Genomic DNA, 16,784 nt, shown 5'->3' on the forward strand with positions numbered 1-16,784 from the left:
CGTTGTCATTTTTTATAAGTATTAAATTTCATTAGTGATAGCAATAATGTTGCTTTATCAATATTTTTATATTTAACCTATGGTCGTATGACATGAACTTATTACGTCAATCCATACATCACGCTTTTGTTTAGACTAGTAATAAAAATGTATAAATTCACTTCTTTTAATATTTATTTATTAAAGAAAGAGTGTATTAGACAGAATAAATCAACGGACTTTTTGCTATAACCAGATCGAAGCAGTATTTTTAGGGTTGCGTATCGAAATTGTAAAAAAGGACCCTATTACTCAGAATTTGCTGTCTGTCCGTCTGTCACCAGGCTGTATACAAAAAAAAACATATTATAACAGCCATGATTTTTTTGCCTCACACTTCGTGCGCGAGTCCGACTCACACTTGTCCAGTTTTTTTTTTGAACTCATACCCATAATATGACGAAAATAAATTTTAAGCACTTTCCGCAATATTATATTTTCCACAGTATCGTCTATAGAATATGTTTTATAAAAGAGACATTTACATAAATATACATAAAGAAACAACAGAATAGTTATTAATATTATTTTATCACCTAACCTATTGTAGTTACCGATATACGTACGTGACTCGCGCGAATGCTTGATGTAGCTAGTTACACTCTTACTTATATTTGTGAAGAGAAGCTGTAAATAGTATCGCAAGAGTACGCCGTTTACGGTTCCGGGTTCACTTCCTGCTTGGGGTAAATAAATATTTTCATTTCCTCGTACTCATCGTTTGAGTAGTGTGAGAATTTTTGGTAAATAATAACTAACACACGAGTAAAACTTCACTATATTTGATTAAGAAAAAGTTAAGTTACATTTTAACTTAAACTCAAGAGACTTAAAGCAATCTTTCCTTGTCAGAATCCATCTTGTTACTAGAAACGTGACGTGTGCGCTACATTGCGACTTAGTTGCACCTTTCAGGTTCCTACAGCAACCTATGGAGAAATTGCAATAGATAAATATCTTAGGTTTCTATATTTTTAACTGTTTTCATTCATCCTTACATTTTCTTATGAGGACATAAGAAACAATGAAGGTTTTTAAAGTACTATCGTTTGAAAAAAACATTTTGTTTTACTATCATTTATAACTATAATGTAGTATGTAATATATTGATAATATAAAAAACATGAAGTATAGAGAAGAGTAATATTGTGTAAGTAATACAGCGGCGTTGAGTTCCGCGACTCTACACACAATGCCTCTAGAATTAGGCGGAAACCTAATTTACTTACTCTTTTAATATGAAATTTAAAATTACATGTGCATATTCATATATTGTTATGGTATTCATAAAATCAATTAACATAGCAATATCGAGCATAATTTTGAGCATAATTTTCTCATATTATGTGTGAATATATATAAAATAATTTTTAATATTAGTTTATTCTGTAATAAAGAAAAACTGTATTTTATCAATCCTCAAACTCTTTTGTGGAATGTTTACGTCAAAACACATTTTATTGACAACATTATCTTCGCTAACTAGTCAACAACAATTTCAATATTAAACAAATAATTTCAATATTTAACAATTACAATAAATAGTTCAAAACTAAAAATACCACATTAATAACCATTTTCCTGTAGCCAGCTAGAAATGGTAAAGTAGATAACCGTTCCTAGACATTAGTGATGATTGCAAACTAATTTACTAATTACAGTCCAGGAACAGCTGACCTCTGTACATAGATAACATGAATAAATAAGATGACTTCTTAAGAGGCCTGATAAAGAGAGTTTAGTGTCATACAAGCTTTAGTCTGAGTCTAATAACCGAGTGGTTAAGTCGTGCTAAAATCTCAAGATGAACAAGTTACTTGTAGTTCTGTTGGCAGTCTGCCTCGTCAGTGTGAGTATATCTTACTTTTTTAAAGCGAGAGCCTTATATGGGAAAGGCAAAGAAAATGTCCTCCGTTATTTCTCCGTTTATTTTCCTAATTTAGATCTTGTGTTCTGAGAGGTGGTAAATAACTGTAATATAAACATTGCTCCGGATAAGTTTCGAACCTGCAGCTGTCGCTTGTGAAAGGAACAGAAGCATCTTTTTATACATCTATGTACTACGGTGGATTTACATGCGACGTGTCATGAGTCATGGCATAATTTTAATATTTTTGCCAGAGAAAAACTTTGGATTTCGTGATCTAGCTTGCAATAAATTTAAATGTAATCGGAAGTGACATTACAACATTTTCTTTATCTATCCAATAATAGATATTTTTTTAGTTTGAAAAACTTAAAAAATTGCTTAGAGTTCCATGAGCATCTACATGACTTCTAAATTATATGGCCAGCATATGTCAAGAAAGAACAAAGTAGCCCAAACTCCATTGTTATTTAATATTCCCAATCCTCCCACCTTCGAGCTCCATCATCATACCAGCTACATATTATCATTATATTGTATCACCACCTAATTTATGTAAAACAAGCGTTATTTATATATATTATAGCATAATATATATTGCTGTAAAGTTTCATATAAGCGTTCATTAGTTTTTGCTTGAAAGTAAAACAAACATTACTCACAAACTTACGCTTTATATTATTAGTATGCGTCATGTTTCATAATAGATGGCTTCTAAATTTTTATTATAATATTTGTTATTATAGAATATATAGAATATAATATATTTTTTATAGGTACACGCTTTTGTGAAACGTGATGCGGAAGCACCACAAGGCGTGAACTATATAGAAAAGTACCAAAAGGAAATACAAGATTTCTCCAAGGACATCGGCAATAAGTTACAAGAAGCATTTAATCCCGACGAGATCAAGAAAGGATTTAGCGATATTATTGACAACATCAGTAAGGCGGTAAGTCAATATTTAGAACTATTTTTTAAATAATATAATAAAAATTAAAAAAATAAAATACTTAAAAATAAATAAAATCTGAATATTCGCATTTAAATTATAATTAAAATCAGAAATTAATAGTAGAATATTAGTAAGATAAGCAAACCATGAAAGAAAATTAAGTTCCTTTTAATTCCATTAATTAAATGGAATTAATACGATTAATTTGTTTCCAGGTTAAAGATTTCAAGCCCAATGGAGAAGCAGCGAAGCAATAAATAACACAATTATAAATATTAATTAAATCACATATTTATATATCAGGATTCTCACACAAATAGAAAAATATCGTTATCCATAATATATTTTTAAAATTATAAGGTTGTTTCATTGTATCTCTTCTTCGTTCGTTCTCTATTTCGTTATCATATATGTAATTTAATAAGTAATACTTTAATTTTTTAATTATACAAAAAAGTGAAAAAGTACCTTCACATTAGGTTCTCTATATTTACCCTTCCTTGTAGTAGTAAAAAGTGTTAAGTTTTTAAAAATATTATAAGTTATAAAAATTTATATAATGCTGACGTGGCATTAATGTATGACTGTAAACGCGACGGCAAAGTGTGGCGTCGATGTAGCGCCTTAAGAGATCATCGGAAGGTAGGTGCCTTAATAGGTATAGAGTGCCCTAACACTAGGTTCCCAGGTTCCCTCTACTTGTAGTGCGAGAAACAGCGTTACGTAATCTTTTATCAAATCTTCCACATATATAAGCTAAGCATTTATTTGTACATAATTAATAGAGCTTCTCTTATATTATTAATTATAGCAAATATAAATAATTATAACGCTGACATATTCAGTTCGAAGGTCAGCTCCATCATTTTAGATATGAGATATTTTTGAATGGTAATACAATAACAACTTACTTTAAGATAAACCTTATTCATATATCATTAGAATTACTCATTTAAACATATTTCTTTATCTTTACATTATATGAAGTGGTTTTTTATTGATAAATAGATTTTCTTTTATTTCTTCATTGTATAATAAATATTTTACTTACTTTAGTTGTACAAATATAATTTTGGATTACATTGGAACTATCTTAATAACGATAAGATAGCCTATTAACAAACTTCTTCGCTTTTAACCCAAATAGAAAACAATCAATAAGAAGAAGAAGGCATAGTTTTCTTTTTTTTCCTCCAAGTTAGATTCGACTCCATCACCATCACGTATCACCAATTACTTTTACAACAAGTAATAAGGGTGTTGTTTTATTTAAGAAATTACATGAGAACTATAAAATTGAAAACATAATGTAAATAATGATTCATCTATTTGGACTACATATATAAATCATTAGTCACTGTCAGAACGACACTCGCAAAGCATTAAATACAGACTATATAATGTGGCTATCAATCTTATAATGGTATATTATTTTTGATGCCAATAGCCTTAACATTGAAAATGCTGAAAGTTATACTTAAAATTTACATATATATATATATACTGAAAAAACTAAATTTTTTGTGTTCCGTACTTTTTAAGGAAAAAAGGAACCCTTATATGATGAGTCTGTTGTCTGTCTGTCTGTTTGTCTGTCTGTCAAGATTCTTTATTTCAGGAATGCTTGTAGATATCTGACTAGTATCTACAGGTAGTACTAGTTCAGAAAAAAATTGAAAAAAATACATTTGTGGTTAAATCTTAAAAATTTACTTTAAAGGGGGCAAAATTTGGTAATAATTGGCCACTAGTTAAAGTGAGGTATCAGATAAAAGGGCTCTGGCTAAGCTTAAAATTTCAGAAAAACCGAGACTTATATGTTTTTTTATTGGGGGGTGATGGGGATACATCTATATGCGTGGTACAGTTAAAATAGAATTGTAATATAAAGAGTATCAATCAAGTTTAATACAACGTACATTTTATCTTTATCAAGAATTTAAATGAGAAGAAATTTATATTTAAATTTCTGAAAAAGTTTCAGAATTTTAAACGTAAATTTTAAGACAACTAGGTCTTTTCTGATTTTGGACAGTCGGGGCGCAGTAGTACAAGCGTACGACTGTAAAAGCCATAGTTTGTGAGTTCCCAGAAATAAAAAAAAAAAAAAAATTGCGGAAATTAAATATTTTCTCGGTCTGGTAACGAGTTAAAGCGTAGCGTTGAATTCTGCTACTGATCACGTAATGCCTCGAGAATTCGGAAAGTAAGGAACGGAAAGATCTTAACTAGGTTCCCAGGTTCCGTTTGCATCCTACATATAAAAGCAAAATATTATCTTTCCACTTAAGACTTACTATTATTTTCATTTTATTTAAATGATATTTGAACCCGTTATCAACCTAATTCAAATACAAACAGACCGAAACCGAAAAGCAACAAATAAAATAATATTCTTACTCTGTTTCCCATTTTCTCTTCTAATGCGCTAAAAGTTTTTTGTCAAATGTAATCAAGGTAGAACATTTTATTGTATTATTTGCTTAAGTAAAGAATTGTTAGCAGTTGAATGTAATTACGAGGAAGTACCTAAAGTTTACTCCATTGAGGCGTTTAGATGCAATCAACCGTTGCATTGAAATGAAACTCATTAAATAGGTTTTTTCATATATATGACGGCGCGCTGCTATGTATTAGTTTTAATTATAATTTCGCAATTATTACATTTCTATTTAAATTGATTTATGTAATGGATTATATTAGAAGAATATTTAAAATGGAGCGGGTAACCCCGAATAGGGTAGTAGGTGTAGCCACGAATAATAGCGGATGTCATTGGTTGACAGCTATGGCGTGAGATGTTCGCCAACTAACCTATTGGCTCCTAATCTATTGTAACTTTGTTAATCTTGTGAGATTTATTGTAAAACTATTATGTAAACGAGTAATAATACATTGTAGAATATACGTGTGACTTTTATTTAAACATCTCTGTTGCTTCAACGCCCACAAATGAATAGTGACAGCCAAGACCGCTATGAGGCCCATTCTGATGCTTCTACACATATATATATATATATATATATATATATATATATATATATATATATATATATATATATATATGTGTAGAAGCTTAAAAATTAAAACATACATATATATATATATATATATATATATATATATGTATGTTTTAATTTTTAAGCTTTAAGCTATTGCTAATTTACATGTCTTCTGAAAAAGAAGAAGAAGACAATCAACTATGTTCTTCGTAGACATTTTTACTTAGGTAAATATAGGTAGGGCACCTGGAAACCTGGTGACAAGGCAAGGCAGAGCGAAAATATGAAAATATTAAATTTCATTCCCTTGAGTGGGAATCCCAAACCCACAACCTTCGCGTTATTACAGTCACATGTACCCCCCTGCACCACGATGGTATCTAATTTTAATAATAAAAACAAATAAAACAATAACCATTTTCCCCCATCTAATAAAGAAGGTACACGAATGCAAAATATAACCCATATATCCTGGCGATTCCAATGCATTGCTGTCGGTCTTCTGAAATTTTCATACAAATGGCACCGAGCGATTGTTCGATTATCATATAGATAGATAGATTGCTCTATAGAAAACTTGGCTCGAGCTGGCTCTATAAAAATAAAACGTAGAGATCATAACGCTCGATCATATCACGCGTGGAAGTGTAATTTTGGTATAACAACATCAACTTTACTTCCCTTAGATAATATTTTATTATCAGCTTGCTTATTTATATAATGATATTTTTTTTAAATTCACTATATCCCGCACACGGTATGGTAGGCAGAGGGAACCTAGTGTTAAGATTCCGTTCTTCACTTTCTGCCGAATTCTGGAGGCATTGCGTGTTGAGTGGCAGAACTGAACGCCGCGCTTTGCCTCAACACCAGAGCGAAGAAATTGAAATTTAAACGTAAATAAATATTTCACTTCCTCGAATGGGGATCGAACCTAAAACCGTCGCGTTACAATCTCTCTCGCTTTTAAAGTACTTATAGGGTTTTGTACTTCAGAAGGTGAAACTGGAATCCCTAATATAACATCCTAATATTTCTACCATAAAATAAAAAAAAATATTGACCAGTTTAATCATTTTAATAGCCATTTACTTTGGATTCCATCTCGTCCAAAATTAATTTAAATCTATTTAGCATTTGTTTACGGTACAATATCCTTTGAGGAAGACATCCAGAGATATACGCATTCAGTTTAGACAAATATTTGTTGAGGACTTTCCACACCTGTGCCCGCGTGATACGTCTCCGTCATCTGATTACACCTACAGTAGCTACGGTACGTTGACAATGATAGAAGATATCATAGATTTTACTCGAGTGTGTTGACTGCGATAAAGTCAGAAGCTAATAATATTTATGTGTTTGTTGAAATTTATTTTATTTTATTATTTTTTTCTTTTTTTAAGGTTTTATACTTTAGTGTGAAGCGCGGTAGGCGAAGGGAACTTAGTGTTAAACACTCAACTACTCACTTTTCACCCAACTTTCGAGATAAAAAAATGTATATTTAAAAATAAACCAACAGAAAAATTTAGATACGTCGTGCATTCGAAAATTTTGCTCAAAATTTAAATATGTTTGTAGTCCTAAGTAAATGTCATTTTAAAATATTATAAATGTAAATTTTGTTTAATATATAAACCCTCGTCGAGTGGGATTTGAAGGCGTGACCAAATATACGAAGGTCATTAAATCTTACATTCATCTAAACTTTATAACAAGCGTTAAATATTATAAAAAGTAATATTAAGAAAATAGTGTTTTTATATGAATAAAAGAGTTAGTCGTAATGCAATGGTACAAGTGTGCGACTGTAAACGTAACGGTTATAGCTTCGATTCCTACTCAGGGGAATGAAACATTTAATATTTTATTTAATAATTTCCTCACTTTGGTAACGAGGCAAAATAAGGCGCTGAGTTCCGCAGCTCAACTTGCAATACTTTTAGGCGGAAGGCGGAGAAATGTCTTACTAAGAAACGCAGTATCTTAACACTACGTACCTAGATTTAATGCTATATTTAAAACATGTAGAAAATAGACAATTTAATATAATATTTATCTTTTTAAATAACAAACCGTTGACAAAATTCCAAAAAATAAACAATTTTAACCAAAAGCCACCAACCAAAAAGCATGTGCTAAAAACTAAAATACTGGAGCGTATTTCGCTTCATAAACCTTGGTTATAAATATAAGCTCTGTCACTTGTAACGGTTTTAGACAACGAGAACAAAGGCGTGGTGTAAATCTGCGAAAAGCTGGAGACGGACCGAGGAGCTCAAATAGGATCAAACCTGGGTGTGTAAGGCTGGCTTATCGGTGCCACCCTTGCATATTAAAGCCACCACTATATTGTGTCCTTTGAAAATGTTCTTAGGTGTTATAATATATTATTTAGTAAATATTCGTATTTAAAGCGCAGTTGAAATATATCTGAAAGGGATGGCTATCGACTGTAAGTCCTCTAGTGAAAATGTTTCTACTAGGATTTTTTTCACCCTCACATAATTATTTTCGCATATCAAAGTAAGCAATTTAAACCTAGAGTCAAAACACTTAGGCTGGGTTAGTTATAAACTGCTGTCAATTCTGAGATCGATCTTCAGAGCGATCTTTGGATGCCGTTTTAATAAAGCTCAAGGTCGCTCTCAAGATCAATCTCACACTTGAGAGCGATTTACAAATACGGGTCTTAGTTTTCTGCTTCCGTTCGAATGCGAAACTTAGCGTGTTGTGTAGTGAAACTTAACGACGCACATTATCTCAACCAATCGAGTTTATTAAATTTATCCACAATTTAAATCATTAATAGAGAAAAGAATATGTTTTCTTTGGAAATCTCATGAACATCCCTACTTTTTACTTAATTTTAAAGGAAAACGCCTTTTAGCATTATATATCTCTTATACTGACGTTTTACACTCGTCGGTACAAGCACTACATGGAATCGTTATACGTCCAACTCCGCTTTCGCTCCACTGACTCAAGGCAGACAGATCGCTAGTAACTCAGTTACTTGTTGCTGTAATACATCTGTCTTCACATTTTGTATCTTCTATATAATCTCTTGATGGATATAGATTAAAAAGTATAGCAAAAATAAATTTTTTTTTTAATGAAATATTTTTAGTGGTGATGAAAAAAACATTTATTATATTATATATTTTTTTTTTTTGGTTCAAGCAGGAAAGAAAAAGCAAAGGGAACCTAATGTTAAGAAAATTCGTTTACTTTTCACAGATTTTTCTATGCATTGACTGCTGAGTGTGGTCGTATAGGCTAATCATTTATTCCCACGAAGAGGTATCAGCTCATTAAGACTTCGTGATTACAGGACAGAGGCTCTGTCACTGCATCTTTTTAATTTTTAAATATTTAGATTTAACGATGTTCTGCCATTCAACACTTCCACAATTCGGCAGAGACTGGAGAACGAAGGACAGCATAAAATTGAAGAAGAAAAACAAGATTTACCTAAATGAAGAAAGATTAAACAGATTTATAATTCAAACTAATCTCATAGACACTAAATATTATTACGCCATAATAACAGTTCTGATTAGCAAATACTCATTTCCATAAAATTCTTACGTGATACAAATATACAAGTACTTCTTCCCTCGTAATATATAAGTATCCACCATATTATTACAACAAAGATAGAAATAATAAAGGCAATAATGATTCCTTATAGCCGCCTTCAGAACATCCCATTTGCATAAAATAATAATTTAGCTTCACTCACACAGCAAGGTAGGCAGAGGGAACCTAGTCATAACACTTCATAACTCCCTTCCCCATTTTCTGTCAAATTTTTCTAGGCATTGCATGATGAGTGGTGGAATTCAGCGCCGGTCTTTTTACTTTGGCAGAGCAAAGAAATGAAAATATTAAAAAATAATAATCATCCCCCGAGTGGGAATCAAATTCACAACCGTCGCGTTACAGTCAGTCAGTGCCACTATGGCTTCAACATCTACCATATAACATCAAAGATAGAAATAATAAAGGCAATAATGATTCCTCATAGCCGCCTTCAGAACATCACATTTGCATAATATATCGTTATCAAAAAGCCTTTTATACGTACGTTTCCCGAACATAAGTTGTACGATCGCGAGATAACAATACAAATTGTGTACTCTTTGTGAGAGATCGTGAACTAACTTCCTAAGTAATTTCCTTTTTACATTAATATATATGGTAAATGCTTCTGGAGGAGTCCGTAACTCATTAAATGGGGAACTGGTAAGTTGTTAGGAGAGTTGAGCGTTAAGAAAGCCTTGCAAGTTATATTATTTTTGCTAAGCTTATTAAATTATAGTAATTTACTATATATGTGTGTTTTGTTTAGCTGGTACTAAAAAAATGTTTAAAGTGCACCTACAAGTTGTATATTTTATTTTATTTTTCAGCGTCACGCTGTATCCCGCAATTAGCAGGGTAGGCATATAAATGTAGTGTTAAAACACTCAGTTCCCCACTTTACACCAGACCTGTAGACCACATCAACGTCTCGTTACCAGAGCGAAGAAACGAAAATTAAACATTTCGTTCCCCTGAGTGGTAATCGAACCTAAAAGTATCTTAGAAATACAAGCTTGTGCCACTGTGCCTCGAAAGCGTCAATATATTTTAATGACTTCAATTAAAAAACAATTGTGAATCATCAAAGCTGGAAGGTAAAAACACAGTGATAAAAACACTAGAAAAAAACTCATTGTTTTTTTTCTAATCAATTTTTGCCTTTAAGCTATTTTTAGCCATTTTAAGAGGAACCAAAACCAAAAGTCATATACGAAAGGTATATACGGATGTCACTAGTGCCGAATTCATCGAATCGAAGCTGGATTAACTCTAACTCGGTTTCGCATTCGGTAAATGAAATTTGGTCAAGCTGTGATTTAATTTCTACTACTAGATACTACTATTGTATTATTGAGAACTCTGGTAAGCCGGAACGTGAAATTGGGTTATAAAACTTAAAACATATGAAAACTTAAAAAATATGTATAAATATTTTAAGTTGGCGGAGTAGGTGTAGGTTTTTTTCTGCCTATCCTGCAAAATGTTAGTGAAAAGTGAAGTTTTAGAAATAAATATACAAGTGGAATTTAAATATTACCGCGCAAAATTTTAGTAGGTAATAAGTGAAAAATATTTTCATTTTTAATTACAAAATTCGTAATACAAACTACTGAAATGTATGTCAAAATATATCTCACTAACTTATTTGAAGTTCTATTCTGAAAATTACATCGGTTGAGTGAAAAAGGGCCCTTGGGATAGATATACGATTGAAAAGGATGCGGGTTCGCTTTTGACTTTCTATATAGAACAAAGTCCAACTAGTTATGAGAATTATTTTCATTATAGAAATTTATACAATTTAGTTTAATTAAGTAATAAATATTTTTTCTTTAAAAAAATAGCATGAAAGAGTAATTATTCTTGTAGATATGTATTTTTGCAAAAATGTGTAAATTAGTGATAATTGCTAAATACACATTTGATTAATTAATCTATATGCTAAATGTAGCATACATTTAATTACGACAAAATTAAGAGTAGTTTTTTGTGGATTTTTTACGTAGTATAGAATACTTCAAAACATTTATAGTATTTTAAGCAATGGGCTTAGTGTTAAGACACTCTGTTCCTCATTTTACGCCGAATTCTGGCGGCATTTCGTGTTCAGTGGCAAAACTCAACGGCTGCGTTTTGCCTCGACACCAGAGAGCAGAAAATGGAAATATTAAATATTTAATTTCCTCGAGTAGGAATCGAACCCACAATTTGTCGCTTCTGCGTCACGACTGGCCTCAATTCAATTTCATTTATAGCCATTAAAATGTAAAATATAATTTACAAAGTACAGAAATACAATAACAAAAATAAAATAATATAATTACAGCAATAAATATTAGAAACCTCACTAAGCGCGTTCATTAACGAACTTGCGATATCGTGTTCCCAACAAACTTTAGCCTTCATTTATTCTCAGTAAATATTGATTATACGGCCGAATTGCGACGATGACTGTACCAGTATAATGGACAAGCATTTTTAATCCTTATTTTTATGTACTTGCAGTCCATAATACTGTCAGCTCTAATAAATTATTGTAGAGTTTTAGAATGGATTTCGTTGTATTTGATCCCCGTTTTATCAGCTTATACGGATTTGAGAAAGGTCGATTGTACAAAGTGAATATGCTTTTTGATTTAGCTTTGTTAAACCGGATATTTGGAGTTCGTTAAAACTATAGATATCGTCAAATAATTAACGTTCTACATAAGGTCTAGCAATTACGTAATAGGAATATTTTCATTACATTTCCTTTTATACATATTTAGAAATTTAAGTGACTTTCAAGGTGTTAGTTTTAACATGTGTTTTAAGCTGCATGTTGTATATGTAAGACTAGCGGACTAGCGGACCCCTTATTTGCACCCTTATGGAAAGAATTCTAGAAAACCATGAAACACGAATCACGAATTAAGAATCTGAATTTCAAATTTTATAAGAATCGGTGCCGATTAAAATTTTTTCCATACTAACTTTCAACCCCTATTTCACCCCTTTAGGGTTAAAATTTTTCAAAATCCCTTCTTAGTGGATGTCCAGATTAAGAAAGTAAACATCTGTGCAAATTCCACGTTTCTACCATCACCGGTTACGGCTGTGCGTGCGTCTTACCTCAGTCAGTGAGGACAAGTCCTTTTATATATATAGATAACATACCAGTAACACTGTTGTACGTCTCTGCCGACCCAGGCAGAGGAAGTAAACACTAGGTTTTACCCTATAAAACGTGAAACCGAAAAGAAAAAAACGCAAAATTCAATAATTATCCTTAATGCTGCCTTATTTTAATCAGATAACAATAAAACGGGAAAACTGGATAACTTCTTATTTACACAAAAATACATAAATTCTTTTCAAAGAAAAAAAGCGAAGAAAAGAAAATATCAATCATTATTGATAGTTTCTGGGAATACAGGAAATTGTGGCTGCTTCTTTGTATTTGGTATATATCTATTTGTACAGTACAATAAAAGTTTTTTGTAATAATCATTTAAGCTTATTTCATTATATTTTTTTCCATATGAATATATCATATAACTATGTTTGCGTGGACTTTAAGTCTAGTTTTTTCCCATTCCCATAGTAATTTCGAAAAATCTTTTCTTAGATCTCTAAATAGATAATTATGGATTTGAACATAACAACGAACAAAAAAAATATGTCTATAAATCAGATATGAGAACAATAACTGCAGGGGCACAAGCGTGCGACCTTAAACGCGACTAGTCGCGGGTTCGATTCTTGATCAAGGAAATTAATATTTTTATTTTCTTCGCTCTGGTAATGGGGCAAAGCAAGGCGTCGAGATCCGTCACTCAAAACACAATGTCTCAGAATTAGGTGAAAAGTGAGAAATGGAAATATCTGATCAGTCAGATATTTCCATTTCTCACTTTTCTCAGATATCAGTATCTGAACGGAGTGTCTTAACACTAAGTTTTTTGTTCCCTCTGCCTACCCTCCTACGTACAGGATGAAGTTAAAAAAATATACTAAAGATACTGTAGAATAAACTTTACAAAATACTCTAGAAGCTTAATTCAGTTTATCAAATAGTCCACTTCTTTTCATAGTAAGATCGGACAGATGCCAAGTGGAATTGACTCAAGGCATCTGGAGTAAACCCATTTGGCGTCTGCATGTGTCGCTGGCGTGGCCAAAGTCTTTGAGTACTTTAAAATATTCGAGATTTGCTTTTATTATTTTATACGAGCTCTATTCATCGTTTCAGGATGTTACATGGAATTATGCTACTTTGTTATTGCTGTGCATTTTGTATTGGAGATTTAAAAAAATACTTTTTGTATATTTATTATTTTGTTGACTTTTACATATAAATATATCTAAAAAAATATTTCTATTTTGTTGTTTCATACATATTATATTTGTATTTATCACAGAAATTAATGTCTGCACTATAACTATCTAAATATTATCATAAAAATAAATAACAAAAAGAACTTACGTCGATCAATGAAGCTGTATGTTCCAAGGAATCCAGTAGCGTTACTTTGTCTTGTAGTATGAAATTCTAATACTAAAGCTGGTCCTGGCGAGTACAATGCAGGTGGAACATCAGCTCGGTTCCCGCATAGAGTCCTAGACCAGCCAGATCTCTCATTGATGGCACCAGGTGGACCTGGCCCCTGTACTTCCCAGTACACTTTTATGTAATCCCCTCTGGCACAACTGTAACAATAAAGTAGCTGTTAAAATTTATAATTTTATAAAATTCGAACTAGGTTATACCTACAGGCAATATGAGAAACACAGTACCAGGTACTATTATGTAAATATATTCATATTGAATTTGTATATCTAAATTGCATCATGCACTTTTTATATTTTACTGAAAAGTTACAGAAAATTCAAATAAACAAATTTTCTAAGCGTGATATAATACAATACCACATAAAAATATTGACTAAATAAAATAGAGAAACACAAAAACTGTAGTAATATAATAGTCGAATATAGACAAAAAACATATTTGAACCTAGTACCTGACAGAGATACCTTACGGAGAGTGACGATTCCGTCGTGTATTCCACTATGTTTTAAAAGGGGGCAATCTTATATATGAGGGTAAGAAATAGCAAAGGATCTTATCATTATTTACAACCGTCCAAACAAAAAAAGGTCCAGTTTCTTAAAGCTGTTTATCAACGCTGTTCCTTTAATTATTCTAACTGTAGGTACATTAACTATAAATTCATAATTTACCTAAATTAGAATTCCAAGCGCAGAGATTTTACGAAAATTTAAATAACTCATTTAGTATCGTATAATTTGCGCAATAAACGCCTATTAAGCCTAATAACATAGTTTACCAGTTTAAACTAAGATAACCAGCTAGTTAATTATTCAGATTAATGTTTTAGTGGTAAAATATATTTTTAATCTCTGGAGAGAGATATTAATATAACTATATTTTGCTATAATACGATTTAAAATTTGGGAAAAATATACGAATAGCATAATTATAACAGATCAATTTCCTTTTATGAAGTATCTTTTACTCTAAATTTTGCGATTTTATGTAAATGCATATATAAAAAAAAAATATCTATTAAGAAATATATTATTTAATATTTTCTTTTCCTCGCTCTGGCAACAAGGCATGCTCTAAGTTCTGCAACTCAAAACTCAGTGCTTCGAGTGGAGATCGTAGTATCTTAACACTAGTGTTACGTTACGGGAACCTAGGTTCCCTCTGCCTACTCTGACATATGATGATATTGAAATTACATGATTATGTCACAAAGTTCATTAGAAAATTAGGCTACAACCTCCGTTTAACAAATGTTGTTGATATAGCTTGATTAATCGTTAGTTATAAATATAGCTAATGATTAATTATAATATTATATTAATAACATGTATTCATATATTTAATAGTATAATGAATACCGTGTTAAATATACAAAAACAAATAAACGAAACACGATTAATTATTTGTATAGGATTATTTACTAAGCCTATTATAATAATGTTTTAATATGAAAATTAATTTGAATGTTAATCGTCTAATTCAGCAAAACTGTAATACATTATATAAATTGCATGTAGGTAACTCGTCACTTGTATTTTGTGTTTGTTTAATGTTATTATCTACCAGAAGAATAATCTTGGAGTGGGAATTGAATTCTTAATCAATTCCCACTCAAACATTATTCCATTGCGCCACAACCGCCTAAAGTTTCGTGTTTTTTGTATTTATAAAGAGTTATTTATTACGCGTTTATTGTAGTCTTAATCAAATTTAGTCTTTGAAAGAATGATTAAACGAAAGTAAGCAGTTAGTTAAATTTTATTTTCTGAAAACTCTAAGAAAATCCAATCTATACTAATATAATAAAGCGGAAGAGTTTGTTTGTTTGTTTGTTTGAACGCTAAGATCTCTGGATCTACTGGTCCGATTTACATTGTTTTTGTTTTGTATGAAAGCTGCATTCTTCAGAAGTGCTATAGGCTATATAACATTACATTACACATATATACTAATACTAGTGGGCCCGGACGCGGCTACGCCCGCGAAAATATAAGCCTAAATAATTAAAATAAGTTAAAACATAATAATAAGTGGAGATTTATTATTAGAAAAAATATCTGAGTAACCGAAATGAACAAACAAAAGAAATAAAAGTAACTAAAGGAAATTCTTAATATTAGAAAAAGTACCTAAAGTTTGCCGTGCGCGCGTACTAAACATTTTTCTTTATTAAATAATTATTAATTTTTGCGAAAATTATTAAATAAAATCTCAAATGATTAAAATTACGATATTTTAAGTGTATAACATCGGTATACATAACCGAACTGAGATAAATTAAATATAAGCAGCAAATAATTACATAAAAAATAATAGTAATTCGAAAATATATAAAAATTTACAAAATCATCAAAGTCATCTGCCCGTTAGCGTCGGTCATACTATACCACTCGTAGGCTAGGTCATTTGGAATCAGTGACATCTTAGTTATTTATTAGAATGTTATACAGTAAACTATAACTTCCATCTAGATGAAATGCTAAAAGTGATTATTATATTTATTTTCATAAGGATGAATATCAAATTATAGAAATCATCTAATTTTTGTTAATGTATACAAATCTATATCGGCGCGCGCCATGTATGCATTAAGCAAACTCACTTTGGGTGACGTTTTCTTAAAACAACAAACTTTGCAAGTCGTTGCTTAGCAACGCGTAGCGACGGTTGTTATTAACATGGCGGAATAAATTGCATGTCAAATTAATTATTTTAATATCCTATCCTATATCTTATAAAACAAAGTCGCTTTTCGTGTCTGTCTGAACTTTCTAACT

General features: G+C 31.1%; 2 protein-coding genes across 5 annotated transcripts in view; one reads left to right on the forward strand and one right to left on the reverse strand.

Annotated features, from left to right (window-relative positions):
• Sol1 (CUB domain-containing protein Sol1) overlaps nt 1–16,784 on the reverse strand; it is a 255,522-nt gene that overhangs the window by 107,329 nt on the left and 131,409 nt on the right. For all 4 annotated transcript variants that reach the window (XM_085208009.1, XM_085208010.1, XM_085208011.1 and 1 more), the window contains one exon: nt 13,921–14,144. In XM_085208009.1, coding sequence (XP_085064135.1) covers nt 13,921–14,144 — 224 coding nt within the window. The remainder of the gene's footprint in view (nt 1–13,920; nt 14,145–16,784) is intronic.
• LOC146539894 (uncharacterized) lies at nt 1,732–3,221 on the forward strand. Its single transcript, XM_085207626.1, has 3 exons — nt 1,732–1,888; nt 2,683–2,859; nt 3,078–3,221. Exons 1-3 carry the CDS (start codon nt 1,844–1,846, stop codon nt 3,117–3,119), a joined length of 264 nt encoding a protein of 87 aa, XP_085063752.1. The 5' UTR covers nt 1,732–1,843; the 3' UTR covers nt 3,120–3,221.

The sequence above is a fragment of the Heliconius melpomene genome, chromosome 3 (assembly GCF_056956725.1).
Source record: "Heliconius melpomene rosina isolate 202511_hmr_F chromosome 3, ASM5695672v1, whole genome shotgun sequence".
NCBI lineage: Eukaryota > Metazoa > Arthropoda > Insecta > Lepidoptera > Nymphalidae > Heliconius > Heliconius melpomene.

Excerpts from the sequence above, each read along its gene's own strand:
- LOC146539894 (XM_085207626.1), top strand. The coding sequence starts at position 1,844 with ATGAACAAGTTACTTGTAGTTCTGTTGGCAGTCTGCCTCGTCAGT. Across the intron at positions 1,889-2,682 it reads TGGCAGTCTGCCTCGTCAGT|GTACACGCTTTTGTGAAACG; the intron begins GTGAGTATATCT and ends TATTTTTTATAG. Across the intron at positions 2,860-3,077 it reads TTGACAACATCAGTAAGGCG|GTTAAAGATTTCAAGCCCAA; the intron begins GTAAGTCAATAT and ends ATTTGTTTCCAG.